This window comes from Monodon monoceros, unplaced genomic scaffold (genome assembly GCF_005190385.1).
Source record: "Monodon monoceros isolate NGI ecotype Baffin Bay Population unplaced genomic scaffold, NGI_Narwhal_1 Super_Scaffold_6, whole genome shotgun sequence".
In the NCBI taxonomy this organism is placed as follows: Eukaryota; Metazoa; Chordata; class Mammalia; order Artiodactyla; family Monodontidae; genus Monodon; species Monodon monoceros.
This window is the reverse complement of record NW_021703783.1, coordinates 80,862,760-80,884,317: the sequence shown is the minus strand read 5'-3', so window position 1 is coordinate 80,884,317 and position 21,558 is coordinate 80,862,760. Positions and strand designations below refer to the sequence as shown.

Here is a 21,558-nt window from a genome sequence, read left to right as displayed (position 1 = left end):
TAAACAAAACACATTTTAAGAAATGAGAAATTCTTTGAAAAACATCTACTTTAAACTTGACTCCTCTGAGTGGGTATCTAAAAGATTTCCAGGCCAAAGCGCCTCACTCCATCACTGGATTCTCACCTACGTTTCAGGAGACCACTAAAGTCAAGTTCCCCTGCATCCTCTTGACCTTCTCCACTGTCATTAACAAAAGAAAAGCAAAACCGGGTTTAATGCTGAGACACATACACAAGTTTCCCCCAAACACTCTACATATAACGTATATGCAATTTTGTACTAGCACACAAGTCATAGGACTAAACCAACACAAACACTTTCTTTTCACACAAGTGACATTTTAAGTTTTGGAGAATGTACTTGTGGAAAAGTAAACATGAGGAGCTTGTGTTACTCTACGATTTCGGAAGGCACATTTTTGTAGATTGCATATATAAAAGTGCTTGGATTTGTGTTAAAATAGAGTAACACAAATGCACTTAAGCCAAGCAACACAAAGTACTTTGTTTTTGCAAGTTGGGGGTGCTGGAAACATACCTGTGTAAAAAGCAAAGGACTTTTGCTGATCTCTGTTATTCATGTCAGACAGAGATTGGCTTGGAGGACGAAGTGTACCAGTGTCAAACATATAAGTACAAAACTTATATTCAAAGGTAACCTCTTTGTGTCCATCAATAGATTAATCAGATAATGTGATACCAACATAACAAAAATGGAGATAGTGCAGAGCTTTTTAAAAGATGCATTCCTTTCTCTTTTAAAGAGAAAGGATTATAAGCTTTTTATTTTCTTATTAATATTTATACCTTTTAAAACATATTTTCCAAAAATTTGTCTTGGAATTGTTGAGCCTTTTACTAGGAGTTTTTAAAAGTGCTTTCCTATAGAGAAATGCATCTTAATTTGGGCATGCACCCACCTTCATGATTTCCTATAAACTCTAAATATAATAGAAGCTATGGCGCTGACATTTAAATGGCACTACATATTTACTTACGTGTTTCATTTTTTAATGAAGATTTTGTTTCCTGCTCTTTACATATGTTAGTTATGGTTTCTAAGAAAAGAATCTGTGGGTTTAAAAACAGTGTGTATAACATGTAAGTTATAAGAATTGAGCTCAAATAATGTGTTTTCAAAATTTCTCTAATAGCACGTATTTGGAGAAGACCTTTTGACATAAACACAGTTCTATTCTCTTAAAGCCCAAAACTTAGTAGATTACGTCTTCCTCTCTTAAAATAGACTTATACATAGGATGAATGTAGTTTTAGATCTATGCATTTGCTGAACGTGGGGTGAAGGGAAGGTAAGAGATTTTGAAAGTTATGACATAAAAAAATACAATTGGGGATTCCCTGGTGACGCAGTGGTTGAGAGTCCACCTGCCGATGCAGGGGACACGGGTTCATGCCCCGGTCGGGGAAGATCCCACATGCTGCGGAGCGGCTGGGCCCGTGAGCCATGACCGCTGGGCCTGCGCGTCCAGAGCCTGTGCTCCGCAACGGGAGAGGCCCCAACAGTGAGAGGCCCGCGTACCGCAAAAAAAAAAAAAAAAAAAAAAAAAAAAAATACAATTGACTGATCAGGAAGTATTAAATATCTTTTAAAAGTAATTACAATTTTCATTTGTTCATAATTTAGGAGGGAACTGTGACTTTTATTAACAGACTAGATCATTGTTTTATGCTAGTTTCAGATGACTTTCCTTATTCAACAACACTGTTATGTGGATTCAGTCTTAAGAACAAAACATTTGCTCTCATGAATGAATTTGTATTTTGGATGAATTAAGTACAGAGCGTAAAATAATGGCAGGAAAAGGCTAGTCACATTTCTCATAGGCTAGAAAATTCTTTTCATTTTTCTTCTTTGACCCCCTGATTTTTCAGCCTTGGTAGCTGCAAAATAAATCAAGTAAGTATCTATATTTTGCCCTTCTACAATGTTCTTTATTCCAGCAGACTCAGTGGTCTTTCATTTAGGATAATTCCACATTTAAATAGTGCTAACTTCAGTAAGTAGCTACTTAATTGTAGTTTTCTGGGCACATGGTTTAATTGCTCCATACGTGATTTCTAGATAAAAGGCAATGTAAGTTTTCTGATATCACTTAACTGATGCTATATGAGATGTGTATTGTTATATATTTTTGTGGGCCATTTGGTAGAAAATAATGCAATTAAGGAAGAAGCCTCATAGACCTGTAAAATGGGAGCTTCCTATAACAAGAATATTCTAAAAAATGATCAGCACATACACGAGTTGGCATATTAAACCCACAGCTTCTCTTGAACACTAACTTTTGAATATTTAGCATGTTTGACTTCAGTGAAAAGAGTTGATCTCACTTGGAATATTGAGTGTGGAGGAAGGGAAAGTGTGTTTTGAAAGTCTTCCACTTTCATGTTATACAAAAGCTACCTAGGTTACCCTTTTGAAGTTACCTTCTCTTGAAAGCAGATCTGATGTCAATGTTTGGAGTAGTCCCAGTAGATTCTTTGAAAGGAAAGAAAACAATAAAATAAATACCCATTAAGAAGGCAGTTTTGTGTTCAGTTCCTTTCCAGGCTGTGGGGATTCTTCAGATGGAAGGAATGCCAGATGAAGGGGGGATGGCTCTCCTCCCAATGGCTGAGCTGCAGAGGCATCACACCTCATCTCCCCTCACACAGAATCAATGAAAGGACTTTAGGAGTTACCATATCCAGTTGTCATTCCACCTGTATGACCATTAGAGTCACCTAAGGAGCTTAAAAAATGTCAGCTTCTTGATCTCCCTGCTGGAGATTTTGATTCACCAGATCAGGGATGGGCTCCCAGAAATCAATATTCTGAAAACGCCCCTCAGGTGATTCTCAGAGATGCCTGGCCAGGTTGAAGAAGCAGTGGTCAGGACCAAATTCCCACTTAATACAGAAATCTCGACAGCACCACCACCCATGGTCACCCAGCCTCTGCTTGACAACTCTCAGACTGGGACCCTCACAACCTTCTGTTGTGTCTCTATATAGCTTTAAGGAAAGAGCTTGTGCTAATGTGAAGACAAAATTCACCTTCTCTTAATTTCCACCTTTTGATTCTAATCTGCCTAAACACTTCTCAAGGACATGGATAATGGCCTTTTCCTTCTGTGTGACAGCCCTTCCCCTACTTACAATGGGTCATAAATGCCTGGCCTCCTTCATCTACACATTCAAGCTGAATGGGGGCATAGTTCCTGGATTCTTCAATCTCCCAGTTACCCTACTCCAGGAGGGATCCCAGTGGAGGTATGGTACCCATGGCCAAAGGCATTACTTCAAATGTGGAACAAGTAGCATGTTACAGAGAGTGGTATCACTTCCTAAACCTAGATCCTATAACACTTGTAACGCTCTGGTTTTAAATTACCTCAGCTTTGTCTTTTGTAGCTACATCACACTTCGGATTCATTTTAAGTTTATGACGTTTGCTGCCAAGTCAACTTTCCCTTTGTATACTTATCGAAGTATTGTCTTTTCCCCTATGTACATATATACCTTTAATTTATTCCTATTAAACTCACTCTTGGCAGTACACAGTAAACATATAGAAGAAGAACTTCCATATCTGACATCAGTCCTTATAAAAGAAATCCTCCCTTCTACCTGGGTATCCTGGCATCTTCGTCCCATATTAACTTATCCCCAAACCTGAGTGGGAATAAGAGGACCAAACGAAACATTCAGTAGCAGCAAAAAAAGTCATCGGCCCTTATCTGAGAGATTAAATAGCATGGATAGCATGGATAAGAGACATTCACAATAAATTCCTCCAAATTCTGTTTGTAAATTGTCTCATAACAATTTAATTCAGCAGGCTTGCTAAGACTACCACAATCAGAAACACACACAGTTTTAAAGGAAATTTTATTTCCAAAATCTCATACTAATAAATGGTCTTATTCTCCTCTATCCTCTCATACCTCATAAACATAAAAAAATTAAACTTATCCAGACTAGAAGTCTCTCTTACCATGTACTTCAAGATCGAAGGAACAGCTGTCAAACTTATCCTTATAGGTGACCTCGCATCTGTAGTTTCCGGCATAGTTCTCTTTAGCCTGGATGATCTGCATCTCAAATGTGTACACCTGCAATGAAATGTATCCGGACATATTTCAGCCCTACCTTGCCGACAGAAAGAGGCCATCACATTGCAGTTATTTTCCCAGTTCCTCAGCATTGGCTTAAAGACGTGTCTGTATCTGGGGATTCTGGTACAATGTTCTCAGTATGGGAGGGGTCAATGCAATGCTCTGAAGCCCCTGGGGACAGCAGGGCAACCACATTAGAGTGTAAACACTAGGAATGGGAACTCCAGCAGATGTTCTGGGACTGAAGTCTCTCAAAGATGAACCGAAAATGACCTTTTACGCACACAGAGGAATGAGCTGGCTGAGCCCCTGCAGCAGGAGGTCAGAGTCATACCCGACTGTGCCTTTCGAAGGTTTCCTTCAGCTGGAGGTGCTTCCCAGCTTTGCTGGCCAGGTCCATCCATTTCCCTTTGAACCATTTGATAGTGGGCTTTCTAAGAAGATCTTCGGCCTTGACTTTGGCTATAAAGGTGATATTTCCACCTAGGAAAAAAGCACAAGTAATTCAGACTGTGGTTTTAAAATTGCCATTTGTTTTGCTCTTGGATGGAAGGAGTTAGACAGGAATATACTGCATAACCTATGATGTTAATGGCACTGCTGGAATTGAACAATTAAAGGGCCCTGATTTTTTTTTTTTTTGAGTACCCTAGTTCTTAGGATACTCTAACTGCTTCTGCTTTTGAGGTTTATGGAGCAGAAAAAGAGCAATGGGGAAATCAGTGGAAATAATTTTTGTTTGGAATTCAAGCAAAAGTAATATGTATAAAATAACATATACAGGCATACCTCATTGTATTGCACTTTGCTTTATTGTACTTCAAAGATAGTTTTTCTTTTTTATTTAATTTCTGAATTTTATTTTATTTTTTATACAGCAGATTCTTATTAGTTGTCTATTTTATACATATTAGTGTATATATGTCAATCCCCATCTCCCAATTCATCTCACCACTCCTCCACTTTCCCTCCTTGGTGTCCATACGTTTGTTCTCTACATCTGTGTCTCTATTTCTGCCTTTCAAACCAGTTCATCTGTACCATTTTTCTAGATTCCACATATATGCATTAATATACGATATTTGTTTTTCTCTTTCTGATTTACTTCACTCTGTATGAGTCTCTATGCCCATCCACGTCTCTAAAAATGACCCAATTTCATTCCTTTTTATGGCTGAGTAATATTCCATTGTATATATGTACCACATCTTCTTTATCCATTCATCTCTCGATGGGCATTCAGGTTGCTTCCATGACCTGGCTACTGTAAACAGTGCTACAATGAACATTGGGGTGCATGTGTCTTTTTGAATTATGGTTTTCTCTGGGTATATGCCCAGGAGTGGGGTTGCTGGGTCATATGCTAATTCTATTTTTAGTTTTTAAAGGAACCTCCATACTGTTCTCCATAGTGGCTGTATCAATTTACATTCCCACCAGCAAGGCAAGAGGGTCCCCTTTTCTCCACACCCTCTCCAGCATCTGTTGTTTGTAGATTTTCTGATGATGCCCATTCTAACTGGTGTGAGGTGATACCTCATTGTAGTTTTGATTTGCATTTCTCTAATAATTAGTGATGTTGAGCAGCTTTTCATGTGCTTCTTGGCCATCTGTATGTCTTCTTTGGAGAAATGTCTATTTAGGTCTTCTGCCCATTTTTTTGATTGGGTAGTTTGTTTTTTAAATATTGAGTTGCATGAGCTCTTTATATATTCTGGAGATTAATCCCTTGTCGATCACTTCATTTGCCTACAAATTGAAGGTCTGTGGCAACCCTGCATCAGGCAAGTCTATTGGTGTCATTTCATCCAACAATATTTGTTCACTTCAGGTTTCTGTGTCACATTTTGGTGATTATTGCAATATTTCAAACTTTTTCATTATTATTGTATTTGTTATGGCAATCTGTGATCAGTGATCTTTGATGTCACTATTACAAAAAGATTACAACTCACTGAAGGCCTCAGATAACAGAATTTCTTACCAATAAAGTATCTTTAATTAAGGTAGGTACATTATTTTTTAGACACAACACTATTGCATACTTAATAGACTATAGTATAGTGTAAGCATAACTTTTGTATACACTAGGAGACCAAAAAATTCTTGGGGCTCGTTTTAGTATGATATTTGCTTTATTGTGGTGGTCTGGAACCAAATCCACAGTATCTTCAAGTTATGCATAAATATGAAACATATGAAATAAAAAAATTGGAAAACACACACACAATACACATATATATGTATACATATATATGTATGTATATATATTATATATATAATATATATATACACACAGATTTTTTCCATCCTTCTTATTAGGCAAGATAATGACAAGTCTGGAATCGTAAGAATATGACTAAATGAAACTGATCTTTTTGACGTAAACACTCCTGTCTTTTTTTTTTTTGGTTATTTCTGAGATACATATTTTAAAAAAATAACTAGAATTATGACTTACAACATTATACCAGAACATATAAGATTTTTAGAAATTTCATGTAATGTCTGAAACATTTATATTAACATATTTCCATACAAATAACCCAAAGAAAGTTTAGTATTAGTTGTTTTTTGTTTGTTTGTTTGTTTATACTGCAGGTTCTAATTAGTCATCAGTTTTATACACATCAGTGTATACATGTCAATCCCAATCGCCTAATTCAGTACACCACCATCCCCACCTCACCGAAGTTTTCCCCCCTTGGTGTCCATACGTTTTTTCTCTACATCTGTGTCTCAAATTCTGCCCTGCAAACCGGTTCATCTGTACCATTTTTCTAGGTTCCACATACATGCGTTAATATACGATATTTGTTTTTCTCCTTCTGACTTATTTCACTCTGTATGACAGTCTCTAGATCCATCCACGTCTCAACAAATGACTGAATTTCGTTCCTTTTTATAGCTGAGTAATATTCCATTGTATATATGTACCACATCTTCTTCATCCATTCGTCTGTCGATGGGCATTTAGGTTGCTTCCATGACCTGGCTATTATAAATAGTGCTGCAATGAACATTGGGGTGCATGTGTCTTTTTGAATTATGGTTTTCTCTGGGTATATGCCCAGGAGTGGGATTGCTGGATCATATTGTAATTCTATTTTTAGTTTTTTAAGGAACCTCCATACTGTTCTCCATAGTGGCTGTATCAATTTACATTCCCACCAACAGTGCAAGAGGGTTCCCTTATCTCCACACCCTCTCCAGCATCTGTTGTTTGTAGATTTTCTGATGCCCATTCTAACTGGTGTGAGGTGATACCTCATTGTAGTTTTGATTTGCATTTCTCTAATAATTAGTGACGTTGAGCAGCTTTTCATGTGCTTCTTGGCCATCTGTATGTCTTCTTTGGAGAAATGTCTATTCAGGTCTTCTGCCCATTTTTGGATTGGGTTGTTTGTTTCTTTAATATTGAGCTGCATGAGCTGTTTATATATTTTGGAGATTAATCCTTTGTCTGTTGATTCATTTGCAAATATTTTCTCCCATTCTGAGGGCTGTCTTTTCATCTTGTCTATGGTTTCCTTTGCTGTGCAAAAGCTCTGAAGGTTCATTAGGTCCCATTTGTTTATTTTTGCTTTTATTTCCATTACTGTAGGAGGTGGATCAAAAAAGATCTTGCTGTGATTTATGTCAAAGAGTGTTCTTCCTATCTTTTCCTCTAAGAGTTTTATAGTGTCCGGTCTTACATTTAGGTCATGAATCCATTTCGAATTTATTTTTGTGTATGGTGTGTTAGGGAGTGTTCTAATTTCATTCTTTTACATGTAGCTGTCCAGTTTTCCCAGCACCACTTATTGAAGAGACTCTCTTTTCTCCATTGTACATCTTTGCCTCCTTTGTCATAGATTAGTTGACCATAGGTGCGTGGATTTATCTCTAGGCTTTCTATCTTGTTCCATTGATCTATGTTTCTGTTTTTGTGCCAGTACCATATTGTCTAGATTACTGTAGCTTTGTAGTATAGTCTGAAGTCAGGGAGTCTGATTCCTCCAGCTCTGTTTTTTTCCCTCAGACTGCTTTGGCTATTTGGGGTCTTTTGTGTCTCCATACAAATTTTGAGATGATTTGCTCTAGTTCTGTAAAAAATGTCATTGGTAATTTGATAGGGATTGCATTGAATCTGTAAATTGCTTTGGGTAGTATAGTCATTTTCACAATATTGAATCTTCCAATCTAAGAACATGGTATATCTCTCCATCTGTTGGTATCATCTTTAATTTCTTTCTCAGTGTCTTATAGCTTTCTGCATACAGATCTTTTGTTTCCCTAGGTAGGTTTATACCTAGGTATTTTATTATTTTTGTTGCAATGGTAAATGGGAGTGTTTCCATAATTTCTCTTTCAGATTTTTCATTTTTTTTTTAGTGTATAGGAATGCAAGAGATTTCTGTGCATTAATTTTGTATCCTGCAAATTTACCAAATTCATTGATTAGCTCTCGTAGTTTTCTGGTGGCATTTTTAGGATTCTCTAAGTATAGTATCATGTCATCTGCAAGCAGTGACAGTTTTACTTCTTCTTTTCCAATTTGTATTCCTTTTATTTCTTTTTCTTCTCTGATTGCCGTGGCTAGGACTTCCAAAACTATGTTGAATAATAGTGGTGAGAGTGGACATCCTTGTTTCGTTCCTGATCTTAGAGGAAATGCTTTCAGTTTTTCACCATTGAGAATGATGTTTGCTGTGGGTTTGTCATATATGGCCTTTATTATGTTGAGGTAGGTTCCCTCTATGCCCACTTTCTGGAGAGTTTTTATCATAAATGGGTGTTGATTTTTTGTCAAAAGCTTTTTCTACATCTGTTGAGATGATCATATGGTTTTTATTCTTCAATTAATATGGTGTATCACACTGATTGATTTGCATGTATTGAAGAATCCTTGCGTCCCTGGGATAAATCCCACTTGATCATGGTGTATGATCCTTTTAATGTGTTGTTGGATTCTTTTTGCTAGTATTTTGTTGAGGGTTTTTGTATCTATATTCATCAGTCATATTGGTCTGTAATTTTCTTTTTTTCTGTTATTTTTCTCTGGTGTTGGTATCAGGGTGATGGTGGCCTCTTAGAATGAGTTTGGGAGTGTTCTTTCCTCTGCAATTTTCTGGAAGAGTTTGAGAAGGATGGGTGTTAGCTCTTCTCTAAATGTTTCATAGAATTCGCCTGTGAAGCCATCTGGTCCTGGACTTTTGTTTGTTGGAAGATTTTTAATCACAGTCTCAATTTCACTACTTGTGATTCGTCTGTTCATATTTTCTGTTTCTTCCAGGTTCAGTCTTGGAAGGTTATACCTTTCTAAGAATTTCTTCCAGGCTGTCCATTTTATTGGCATAGAGTTGCTTGTAAGTAGTCCCTTAGGATGCTTTGTATTTCTGCGGTGTCTGTTGTAACTTCTCCTTTTTCATTTCTAATTTTATTGATTTGAGTCCTCTCCCTCTTTTTCTTGATGAGTCTGGATAATGGTTTATCAATTTTGTTTAACTTCTCAAAGAACTAGCTTTTAGTTTTACTGATCTTTGTTATTGTTTTCTTTGTTTCTACTTCATTTATTTCTGCTCTGATCTTTATGACTTCTTTCCTTCTGCTAACTTTGAGTTTTGTTTGTTCTTCTTTCTCTAGTTCCTGTAGGTGTAAGGTTAGGTTGTTTACTTGAGATTTTTCTTGTTTCTTGAGCTAGGCTTGTATAGCTATAAACTTCCCTCTTAGAACTGCTTTTGCTGCATTCCATAGGTTTTGGATCATTGTGTTTTCATTGTAATTTGTCTCTAGGTATTTTTTGATTTCCTCTTTGATTTCTTCAGTGATCTCTTGGTTATTTAGTAATGTATTGTTTAGCCTCCATGTATTTGCGTTTTTTACGTTTTTTTCCCTGTAATTCATTTCTAATCTCACAGCGTTGTGGTCAGAAAAGATACTTGATATGATTTCAATTTTCTTAAATTTACTGAGGCTTGATGTGTGACACAAGATGTGATCAATCCTGGAGAATGTTCCGTGCGCAGTTGAGAAGAAAGTGTAATCTGCTGTTTTTGGATGGAACGTCCAATAAATATCAATTAAATATATCTGGTCTGTTGTGTCATTTAAAGCTTCTGTTTCCTTATTTATTTTCATTTTGGATGATCTGTCCATTGGTGTAAGTGAGGTCCTAAAGTCCCCCACTATTATTGTGTTACTGTCGATTTCCTCTTTTATAGCTGCTAGCAGTTGCCTTATGTATTGAGGCTCTCCTATGTTGTGTGCATACATATTTATACTTGTTATATCTTCTTCTTGGATTGATTCCTTGATCATTATGTAGTTTCATTCCTTGTCTCTTCTAACATTCTTTATTTTAAAGTCTATTTTATCTGTTACGAGTATTGCTACTCCAGCTTTCTTTTGAGTTCCATTTGCATGGAATATCTTTTTCCAACCCCTCACTTTCAGTCTGTATGTGTCTCTAGGTCTGAAGTGGGTCTCTTGTAGACAGCATATATATAGGTCTTGTTTTTGTATCCATTCAGCAAGCATGTGTCTTTTGGTTGGAGCATTTAATCCATTCACGTTTAAGGTAATTATCGATATGTATGTTCCTATGACCATTTTCTTAATTGTTTTGGGTTTGTTCTTATAGATCCTTTTCTTCTCTTGTGTTTCCCACTTAGAGAAGTTCCTTTAGCATTTGTTGTAGAGCTGGTTTGGTGGTGCTGAATTCTCTTAGCCTTTGCTTTTCTGTAAAGCTTTTGACTTCTCCATCGAATCTGAATGAGATCCTTGCCGGGTAGAGTAATCTTGGTTGTAGGTTCTTCCCTTTCATCACTTTAAGTATGTCATTCCACTCCCTTCTCACTTGTAGAGTTTCTGCTGAGAAATCAGCTGTTAACCTTATGGGAGTTCCCTTGTATGTTATTTGTCGTTTTTCCCTTGCTGCTTTCAAGAATTTTTCTTTGCCTTTAATTTTTGTCAATTTGATTACTGTGTGTCTCAGCATGTTTCTCCTTGGGTTTATCCTGTATGGGACTCTCTGTGCTTCCTGGACTTGGGTGGCTATTTCCTTTCCCATGTTAGGGAAGTTTTCGACTATAATCTCTTCAAATATTTTCTCTGGTCCTTTCTCTCTCTCTTCTCCTTCTGGGACCCCTATAATGTGAATGTTGTTGCATTTAATGTTGTCCCAGAGGTCTCTTAGGCTGTCTTCATTCCTTTTCATTCTTTTTTCTTTATTCTGTTCCACAGCAGTGAATTCCACCTTTCTGTCTTCCAGGTCACTTCTCCGTTCTTCTGCCCCAGTTTTTCTGCTATTGATTCCTTTTAGTGTAATTTTCATTTCAGTTATTGTATTGTTCATCTCTGTTTGTTTGTTCTTTAATTCTTCTAGGTCTTTGTTAAACATTTCTTGCATCTTCTTCATCTTTGCCTCCATTCTTTTTCCGAGGTCCTGGATCATCTTCACTATCATTATTCTGAATTCTTTTTCTGGAAGGTTGCCTATCTCCACTCCATTTAGTTGTTTTTCTGGGGTTTTATCTTGTTCCTTCATCTGGTACATAGCCCTCTGCCTTTTCAGCTTGTCTATCTTACTGTGAATGTGGTTTTTTTTCCACAGGCTGCAGGATTATAGTTTTTCTTGCTTCTGGTCTCTGCCCTCTGGTGGATGAGGCTATCTAAGAGGCTTGATGGGAGGGACTGGTGGTGGGTGGAGCTGACTGTTGCTCTGGTGGGCAGAGCTCAGTAAAACTTTAATCCACTTGACTGTTGATGGGTGGGGCTTGGTTCCCTCCCTGTTGGTTGCTTGGCCTGATGCGACCCAACACTGGAGTCTACCGGGGCTCTTTGATGGGGCTAATGACAGATTCCAGGAGGGTGCATGCCAAGCAGTACTTCCGAGAACTTCTGCTGTCAGTGTCCTTGTCCCCATGCTGAGCCACAGCCACCTCCCCACCTCTGCAGGAGACCCTCCAACACTAGCTGGTAGGTCTGGTTCAGTCTCCCCTGGGGTCACTGCTCCTTCCCCTGGGTCCCGATGCGCACACTACTTTGTGTGTGCCCTCCAAGAGCAGAGTCTCTGTTTTCCCCAGTCCTGTCAAAGTCCTGCAATCAATTCCCAGTAGGCTTCAAAGTCTGATTCTCTAGGAATTCTTCCTCCCATTGCCGGACCCCCAGGTTGGGAAGCCTGACGTGGGGCTCAGAACCTTCACTCCACTGGGTATACTTCTGTGGTATAAGTGTTCTCCAATCTGTGAGTCACCCACCCAGCAGTTATGGGATTTGATTTTACTGTGATTTTACCTCTCCTACTGTCTCATTGTGGCTTCTCCTTTGTCTTTGCATGTGGGGTATCTTTTTTGGTGAGTTCCAGTGTCTTCCTGTCGATGACTGTCCAGTAGCTAGTTGTGATTCTGTTGTTCTCGCAAGAGGGAGTGAGAGCACGTCCTTCTACTCCACCATCTTTTTGAGTTTATTTTTTCAACACTCCTGTTTGTATTGACTCATTAGACTCAAAGGATACCAGAATTGTAGCCCAGTTGCCCTCCTAGCATTTTGGTGTCTTGCAGAAACACAAGGGGAGCAAAAAGTTTCACTCACATGCAGTGTGCTTCTACATTCTACACCTGAAAGATGTAATTTTCAGACTGTACTCAGCTGTGTGTTCATTGCATATTTGGTGTCAAAGACTAGTTCTGATTACAATATGTTCCTTATAAAAATTCATTTAGTTAAAATTCCTGGACCCCCTGGTCATTCTCTGGCTTACCACCTTGTTTATTTCCTTCATGGCACTTGTGATGGCTTTTGTGATGTTCTGTTTTTTTTAGTTTTAGTTTCTTCTTGTTTGCTCCTCCCATTAATACTGTAAATTCTGATTGATCACATATTTTACTCAGTGTTCAGCACAGTGTCTAAAACAGGAGGTGTGTAATCGATATGTTTCAAATGAATATATCCAAAGTTGAGCCATCTGTCTGACCAGCTTTCTCTGAGATACTAAATGTAACGATCCAGCATGTCTGCAGATTTATAATCATCTTGTGGAACGAGATGTGTTGAAATGGCAGCAAACACTGGTTCTGAGCTTTAAGATATACCAGGTACTGTTCAAAGTACTTCACAAGTAGTATTATTCCCATTTTACAGATGAGAAAACTGATTTGAACCTACCCTGGCTCCAGGGTCCCGCCACTCAACTACTACGTGTACGGGTTACTGAAATGAAAGCTGCCGCTCACTTTTTCAGGTTATAAAAAGCAGGGTTTAGTACATAATACAATAAAATACTTTTCAGCCATGAAAAGGAATGAAGTACTGATTCATGCCACAACTTGGACAGATTGTGAAAACATTATGCTAAGTGAAAGAAGCCAGACATAAAAGGTCATATATTATTGTGTGATTCCATTTATATTAAATATCCAGAATAGGGAAATTCTTAGAGACAGAGCAGATTAGTGGTTGCCAGGGGTTAGAGGGAGAATGAGGGATAACTCTCAATGGGATACAAGGTTTCTTTTTGGGGTGATGAACATATTTGGGAACTTGGTTGCACAACATTGAGTGTACTAATAGCTACTGATTATTCACTTTGAAACGGTTAATTTTATGTTATGTGAATTTCATCCTTATTTGAAAAAAAAAACAGGATTTAATGCTTGGCACTCACCAACTTTCACTGTTCCACCTTGAGGCTTTTCCACAAACAGGGTGGACAGCTGATTGTTGGCAGTCTGCTTATCCTGGTCCTCCCCTGATGGTGATTCGCCAACAGACCATTCTAATGAGCAGAAAGGAGGAAAAGGATCATTCCAGGGCCAGGTTCTTCTTGGGCAGACTTACCTGGGTTTGTTGTTCTTGTCAATGCTGAAGCTTCTCTTTGTCTAATTAACCTGGATAAATATAACATCTTTCTTTCTATCCACCTCCCCGACAGCCATCAGTAGAGAGTGACAGATTCCCATTCTTACAGGGATATCTCTTCCACGATGGGATCAAGGAACATTTTCTAATTCCTAGAAATAGCAAAACTTTTCAGGAAGGTTGTTACCCTTTCCTGGCAGACAAGTTTCCTTTGTTTCCCAATCCTGCCTGTCCCCTGATAAATAATGGTGGGCAGGCTATGAAAGCAGTACTCTCATTGTTTTTCCAGGTGACTGGCTATAACGTCATGTCTATACAACATCTGAGTTGGAAGAGACTAAAGGGATGGATCAGTTTGCAGCTCAAGTGGGAAAGATCAGACAAACAATCCTGGCCTTGAATTTCTAGATGCCTCGCTGTTGTATGACTAGATAATTCTATTAGGGTTGTATAGATGTGGCCATAGTTTGACAAGTAACAGATCATGACCTGCAGGCACAGATTTCAAGAATTCTAGGAGCGTCTTGAAAGGGAAGAAAAAAGCTAGAAAAACAGAAAGAAACATAAACTCTTTGAGGCTTTCCCATGAAGACAGACAAGCTGGAAATGAAGTTTACTTTGCATTTTCTAGTTTTCACTCCAGGTGCTTAGAAGGTATTAATCAGCAGTCAACTCCAATGAAGAGGGTAGGAGAGAGAACGGTAGCAAGTTCCCCTGTCTCTGAGAACTGAATGAAGAGAAGTTCCGTTTTAGCCACTTAATAACTGGAAGAAAAATGCGTGGGTTGCCAACTCTCAACCTGTTAATGTTCCTTGAAAAGGAGGAAATGGAGATTTAGTTATTTTAGTTCCCATGTATCAACCATGCTTAGTATTCCTATTCATGGGCCATCATTTTCACAAAGAAGTTAGGCAATGTAGTCACGTGATTACACAATTTAAAAACATACCCAAATTGATGTGAAAATGTTATGTTGTGTGTAATCGTAATATTCATAGTAATAGCAAATACTGGCCATTAATGTTTGGAACAAGAGGACAAGGATTTTTTTTTGTTTTGTTCATTTCTATATCTGCATCTGCAAAAATGCCTGGCCCATAAGACTCCCATAGCAGGATAATAGTAGGCCCTCAAACAAATTTGTTGAATGAATAAATGAACGAATAAATAAATAACCATCCAGAATTGTGGCTCCATGCAGAATTTGGAGGTGTTCTTTCAACTGTATGTAAATTTCCATAAAAATATGAATTATTATCTAATGTTGATACATCCCAGGAATGGCGATTTTAAAAGTCTCTTCATCTCTGTGTATTTGCCAAATGTTAAAAATGATAGTGATAATGAAACAAATGAACCTGTGGTATACGTGACTAGATTCCTGAATTTGTGTGTGTGTGTGTGTGTGTGTGTGTGTGTCATGCAAAACTAATTATTTCTCAATGCATTAGTTTTCTAGTCAGAGGAATGTAATAAGAGATTGCTATAAAAGCTACAAACTGAATAAAACCAAGATTAGAATCAAATACAGCTTCAAGAAATGAGGCCATTAGTGATTACTATATTAGGATGGGGTCGGGATGCCTTGCTTCTGGCGCGTGCTCACCTGAATCTTTTCTTTCCAGGGCCCGACTACCCGAACCTGAAAGGAAAGCGTGATTTGGATGATACAAGGGGTAGGGGGAGAAAATGGAGTGCTGACTTCAACCTTCTCGGATCCCCCAAATCCTGTCTCTTTTCATGATGGGGAGAAAAAAAGCTAGAAGTTGGCTTGGATGGAAAATCAGTAGGGCTTTAATTTTGAAAACGTCTATAAAAAGTATGTGTTTTATTTAAAAAAAATAATAAAAATTTTAAAAATCCAAATATCTAAAGAACAGGGGAAAAGAGTATATAGCTGGAAATGAAAGACATTTTTGCCCCTAAAATTTATACCCAAGAGTTACGACTTTTATTTATTTCACAAAGAACCTAGGGGCAGGACAGGAATAAAGACACAAAGAAAGCCTCTTTTTAAAAAGTTTCTCATGTTAAAAAAAAGAAATTGCCATTAAAGCCAACATTTTCCCTCTTTGGCACTGGCAAGATCTGAGTCCCCTGCTCTGAGTGTTGTCTCATCAAGGTGCCCTGTCAGTTCATTATCTTTACTGTCAATTAGTAATAAATTACAAAGTGGGGAAAGGGGTTGGAATCATCCTAACCTGGAGGCAGGGCACCAGGCGGGGAGGCTTCCTCTTCATCTGAAATAAGAAAGAGGAATAAAAAGTTAAGGAGAAAAGAACTTCATCCCGAGTATCCTGAGAAAAGAGAAATCTGCAAAAGAAGAAGAGAAACTACACAAAACACTTAACTGATGACTAAGCCTTAGAAGACTTTCCACCTGAAAGATTAGACTTCAGTATTTAAGGCAAAAGAGAAAAATAAACAAGTAAAAGGGTGAGAGAGTTGGGTAATCCCAATGAAAGTAGCTTTAAAAATGGTACTCTATGCAAACGTTTTATATAATTGTAAGCTAGGAAAAAAAATTAATGCTAAAAATCTAACCCTGATGACATCAGCAATGGAGGTGGTTTTCGAGTTCTTATTTTGTAGCCAAAGTCACTGACAGCATAATTCATATACCGCATTCATTTGGACACAGACATGAAAGCATATGTTTTTATGTAATTTGAAAACTCAGTACCCCCAGAAAACCTTATAATTAATTCCCCTTCTATATTTAGGTAACAAAAGTCAACATTAACTAGTATAAATCAATTTGTCATACTTACTAAGTTCACCAATAACTACTACAGGGACTTTATCTGTTTTTTCCCCAGATTATATTGGTGTTGGCCAATATAATTTGAAAAACATTTACCAATTTGTAAAATATTTACAAATATTTTATATATGTGTAAAATATTTACCCATTTGTAAAATTCAAAAGATGCCTTGTAGTGTTTGTGCAAAGACACTGAATATTCCCTTTTCTAAAATGTCTAAATTTCAAAGTGTCTTACATTTTAGATGCTTAAATAGGTATTTGGTGTTATCTGAACCTCTGCCTCTTCCTTCCCAAAGCATGAAGACTAGTGTTAGTGTAAATAATAATAATCTTTGTATTTAAAATATTAGAATAATTACAGGTTTCAAAATGTGAACTTAAATGACTATATAAAATAGGATACAGAAAACAAATGCACATGACTGTTAATTAAAAAGTGCTCTAAAAATTTCTGACAAGAGGTAAAAGGGCACAGGCATAACCTATTAGTATATTTACAACATATATTATTTACTAGTCTGAAATTTCTTAAACTGTCAACCAGAGATATGTCTTGTTACTTTTTAACAAAATAACCAATGTAATATATAGAAAACCTTAACGTCATATCTTCAGAACCCAAGAGGTGATTCACTGGATACTGTGGGATTCGGGATTCTTCAGAGGAAGCTTTCTGTGGTCAAAGAAGCTTGCAAAACGCTAGGCTAAATAAAGTTAAATGCTTGTGTTTTATTGTATTGTTTGTGTGCTTTTACCGAAGGATATCTCAAAACCATCAGTGTGCTCGTGTGTGTTGGCACTGGGGATGGAGATAAGAAATGATACACTATTAACATTTCCCAAACTTAGTTCACATGTGAATCCTTTTCTCCTGGAATGTCCATTAACTTTCCACAAAATCTTGCATTTGGGGAAGTATAGGTATTTCTGAGCTCTTAGGGGAATTCTGTATTTCAGAAGACGGCTAAACAATTAAAATTTTACATAACCAAAAATAAAATACCTTGCAATTTTTCTATTTTATTTGCCGTACATTTAACTCAGTATGTAGTATTTTATTCTTGACACCTATTTGAAGGCCTTTATTTACTAAACTATGTAAAGAATCTTGATCTAAAGTCCTGTAAAAATTCTTGAAAATGAAGTTTTAATACTCAACCACATCCTAGAAAGGAGCTTCCTTTGTTATATATAAACTAGAAACTAGAACCATTTTTAGTCAGATGAACACTTCATTTTATACAGGTTTGGTGGTTGTTTGCTTTGTGCACAGTGCCTAATAAACCCTTGAGTTAATTGTTTAGAATGCAAAATGATTGGGAAAAGAGTGTTCACACACGTTCATAAAACTAAAGTGAAAAGAGAAGCCATTTTTTAAGCAAACATTTGATGGGTGAGTAGTTTCAAAGTCCACTAAATGTTAAGACTATGTGGGGGACATACACAACTATTTTAGACTATTAAGACAACACATATGAAAGCAGTGCTTCAAAGTATCATAAAAGATACTCTAGATGATCCAACATTATTTCCAAACAGTAATTACTTCTCAGTGGGCAATATTTGAGTCATTGTACATGCATTTTCAAATTTACTGAAGTGCTAGAAAAATACAGTTGACGAGGGGCAACATTTATTGTTTCCCTTCTTTTAAATGTAGTTTTGGGAAGTTTCCTGGTGGTCTAGTGGTTAGGATTCTGGGCTTTCACTGCAGTGGCCTGGGTTCAATCCCTGGTCCGGGAACTGAGATCCTGCAAGCCGCACAGTACGCCCAAAATAAATAAATAAATACAAATTTTAAAAATAAATAGAAATAAAACAAAATGTTGATATTTAAATAAATACATAAATAAAAGTAGTTTTGGTCCTGCCATCCCCTTAGATTGGGAAATATAGCTAAGATGTTGGGATTCTGACCCCAAATACTTGAAAAGTTGCCTGGTTGAATTTGGTTGAGTTGGTTAAGAATGAGAGGTTTAATTGTTCTTATTTACCATAGAAAGGTTCTACTGCTAGGAGGGAAACTGAATATCCAAATCTTCTGGGTTATGCCTGATCCAACATCACATATATGAAAGGCATGGCATCATACAAAGAACATTTTCAAACAAAAAATAAAATATATGTCATATTTTCTTGTTTTCTATTTAAAAGTGACTATAGTGATGATGAAAACTTAAACATCTATTTTTGGCTCTTTAGAATACGGCCTACATGACACCACGGACCGAAAGCGACAGACCTATCTTCCCTAGCTATGTAGAAGGGAAATTTACCAAAATGTATCTTTAAGTCATGGGAAAATAGCATTTATAAAACCATAAAAATGATTCTTTCAACACAGAAGTTCCCAATGAAGAACACCTGGAAAGTAGGGAAAGAACTTGGTCTCATATTACAAGCCTGGAATTTTTCGGGGGGTCCACAGAAGGAAATCTGGAATGTGAGGGAGAGAACGCCAGAGACAGTGGAACGTATACATTCCTATAAATCTCCAAGCTCTCTTGGGCATAAAATAACTTCTACCTATGGCTGACTTAAATCGCCTTTTTAAATCAATTTTTAAAGTATACATACTTGGGACAATTGTTGAGATTTTAGAATAAAAGCATATAAAATTAAAATGTACTGTAAACAAACCTCAGTTAAATACTGATACAATACCTTGTTTGATGTAGACAAATTTATGAATTCCTCAAGCAATCAGTTGTAGTAAATATTGGCATATGTTACCAAAATAATAACAGCAACAAAAACAACCACATATAGAAGGCAATAACAAAAACAGCTAACATTAATTCAACATGCTGTGAGGCATTTGATTAATTTATCATATTTTCTGAATGAGAAGACACATGTCTCCATGCTTTGGTGCTTCTGAAATCAGGATTCATCTTACCATAAATACGTTTATTTAATGAGTTTTTTTCTCCCCCAAATCTATTAAATCAATGTTGTGTTTTAAAATCGTGAAGTACAGTGACATTAATTTTTAACAAAGTTCATTACAAAGAAATCATGTAGTTGGAATACACAGGTAAAGCAGAGACATTTTAGTAGATGGTTGATCGTCTGATACCCAAAGGTAAAATGGCACAAAAATATTTTAGCATGCTAGTAAGAAGCACCAAGATAAAGATATTGCAGATGTAAAGGGACCTAAATGAAGAAAAACCTTAATCATTCTTTTAATTAAAAAAAATCATAGCATGTAGGAGAAGTTCGCTGGAAATTCTGCTGATTCACTTCCTCATCTGACAACCACATTCATGACAAAAGAATGTTCATCTCAAATTATGAGATCGTTAATACACACAGGGTTCATTCATGATAGTTTGTGGCAATGTTAGTGATGATGCCTGGGAAAAGAAAGTAAGTTTTTACTTCCATTGCAACAATTACTAAGGGCAGTAATTTTTCTGGAAGGAAAATAAAAAGAGGCAGTAACTATCCCAATTGGGCTTACCCAAAAATATACCGACTATAAACTGATAAATTACAAAATTAAAAATCAAAAATTGGGACTTCCCTGGTGGCACAGTGGTGAAGAATCCACCTGCCAGTGCAGGGGACACGGGTTCGAGCCCTGGTCCCGGAAGATCCACATGCCATGGAGCAACTAAGCCCGCACACCACAACTACAGAGCCTGCGCTCTAGAGCCCGCCAAGCCACAAATACTGAGCCTGCACGCCTAGAGCCGGTGCTCCACAACAAGAGAAGCCCCCGCTTGCCGCAACTAGAGAAAGCCCACACGCAGCAACAAAGACACAACGCGACCAAAAATAAAAAAATTAATTAATTAAAAAAAAGTCATCTTTAAAAATAAGTAAAAAATAAAATCAAAATTTATGTATCAGAATTTAGGCATTAAAATGAGCACTGATCTTCAAAGTATTCTCTGATTCTAATGCCGCTAGTACACATGGAACCACTACTAGGACCAGTTTTGAAACATCCCACAGGGCTAATTGTTAAGGCATAGAAGAGACTCAGTCTCATTATCCTATGTTCACACATATGGTGTTGGTTGATCAAAAAAAAAGGTATGATCCCACTTGAGCACCCACATTATTCTCCACCCATGGCCCTCCATGACAATTGTCTGCTTCCAAAGCTGAAATGCACTGCTGATGGTTGCTCTCCACTCTAAAGTTCCCTAAAGTTGGCTCTAGGAGGGCAGGACCCAGCACCCAGACCTGCCCCTGGCATTTAGCCAACACTCAGTGAATACTTGAGATGAATAAATGAACATTAGAATAGAAGGCAGACCTGTGGCTCCATTGAGGGTATAGAAAATTCTCTATACTTAGCTTTCCATTGAATTGCTACCTGTGATTATTCTGGAAGAATTCTAAGCCACAGCAGCATTATTTTTTCAAGGACATTATCTCTCAGTATGATCGCTCTGAAAGGGATTTGCATATCTAAATTCTCATGTTGCTGTTTGGTTAAACCCATTTCTTTATTGTCATCTCTGTCATTTCAACTCCAAGACAAAGTGGGCAGTATTAGAGAACAGGATACCTGGATGGACAAGACCAGAGGCAAACGAGCAAATAAACAAATAATAAACCCCTTCCTGAGAAATCAACTGTTTACCAGAAACTCTCAGTAATTGTGAAAAGTTGGCAAATCTAACCACAAACACTACTTGTAAGATAGATATCAGAACCAAACAACATTCTGTGGCTACAAAAAAATTTTCAGAACATTTCCAGCCTGTCACAGAATGATTCAATCTGGGAAAGATATTAAGGCTGCATGGCTATGAATGATGTTCTTAAAAGTGAGAGTCTTGGAGCTATTAATTAAATATATGTCAACTAATTC

At 37.2% G+C, this 21,558-nt stretch overlaps 1 protein-coding gene across 5 annotated transcripts in view; it reads right to left on the bottom strand.

Annotated features, from left to right (window-relative positions):
• Positions 1–21,558, bottom strand: part of MYBPC1 (myosin binding protein C, slow type) — a 94,177-nt gene that overhangs the window by 49,819 nt on the left and 22,800 nt on the right. For 3 of the 5 annotated variants that reach the window (XM_029205230.1, XM_029205232.1, XM_029205234.1), the window contains exons 4-8: positions 13,767–13,877; positions 4,455–4,603; positions 4,000–4,117; positions 2,451–2,502; positions 127–183 (exon numbers count right to left, since the gene is read on the bottom strand). In XM_029205230.1, the coding sequence (XP_029061063.1) occupies positions 127–183; positions 2,451–2,502; positions 4,000–4,117; positions 4,455–4,603; positions 13,767–13,877 (487 nt within the window). Of the gene's footprint in view, positions 1–126; positions 184–2,450; positions 2,503–3,999; positions 4,118–4,454; positions 4,604–13,766; positions 13,878–15,566; positions 15,603–16,161; positions 16,201–21,558 lie in introns of all 5 variants that reach the window. The other 2 variants (XM_029205231.1, XM_029205233.1) reach the window with 2 other exon arrangements.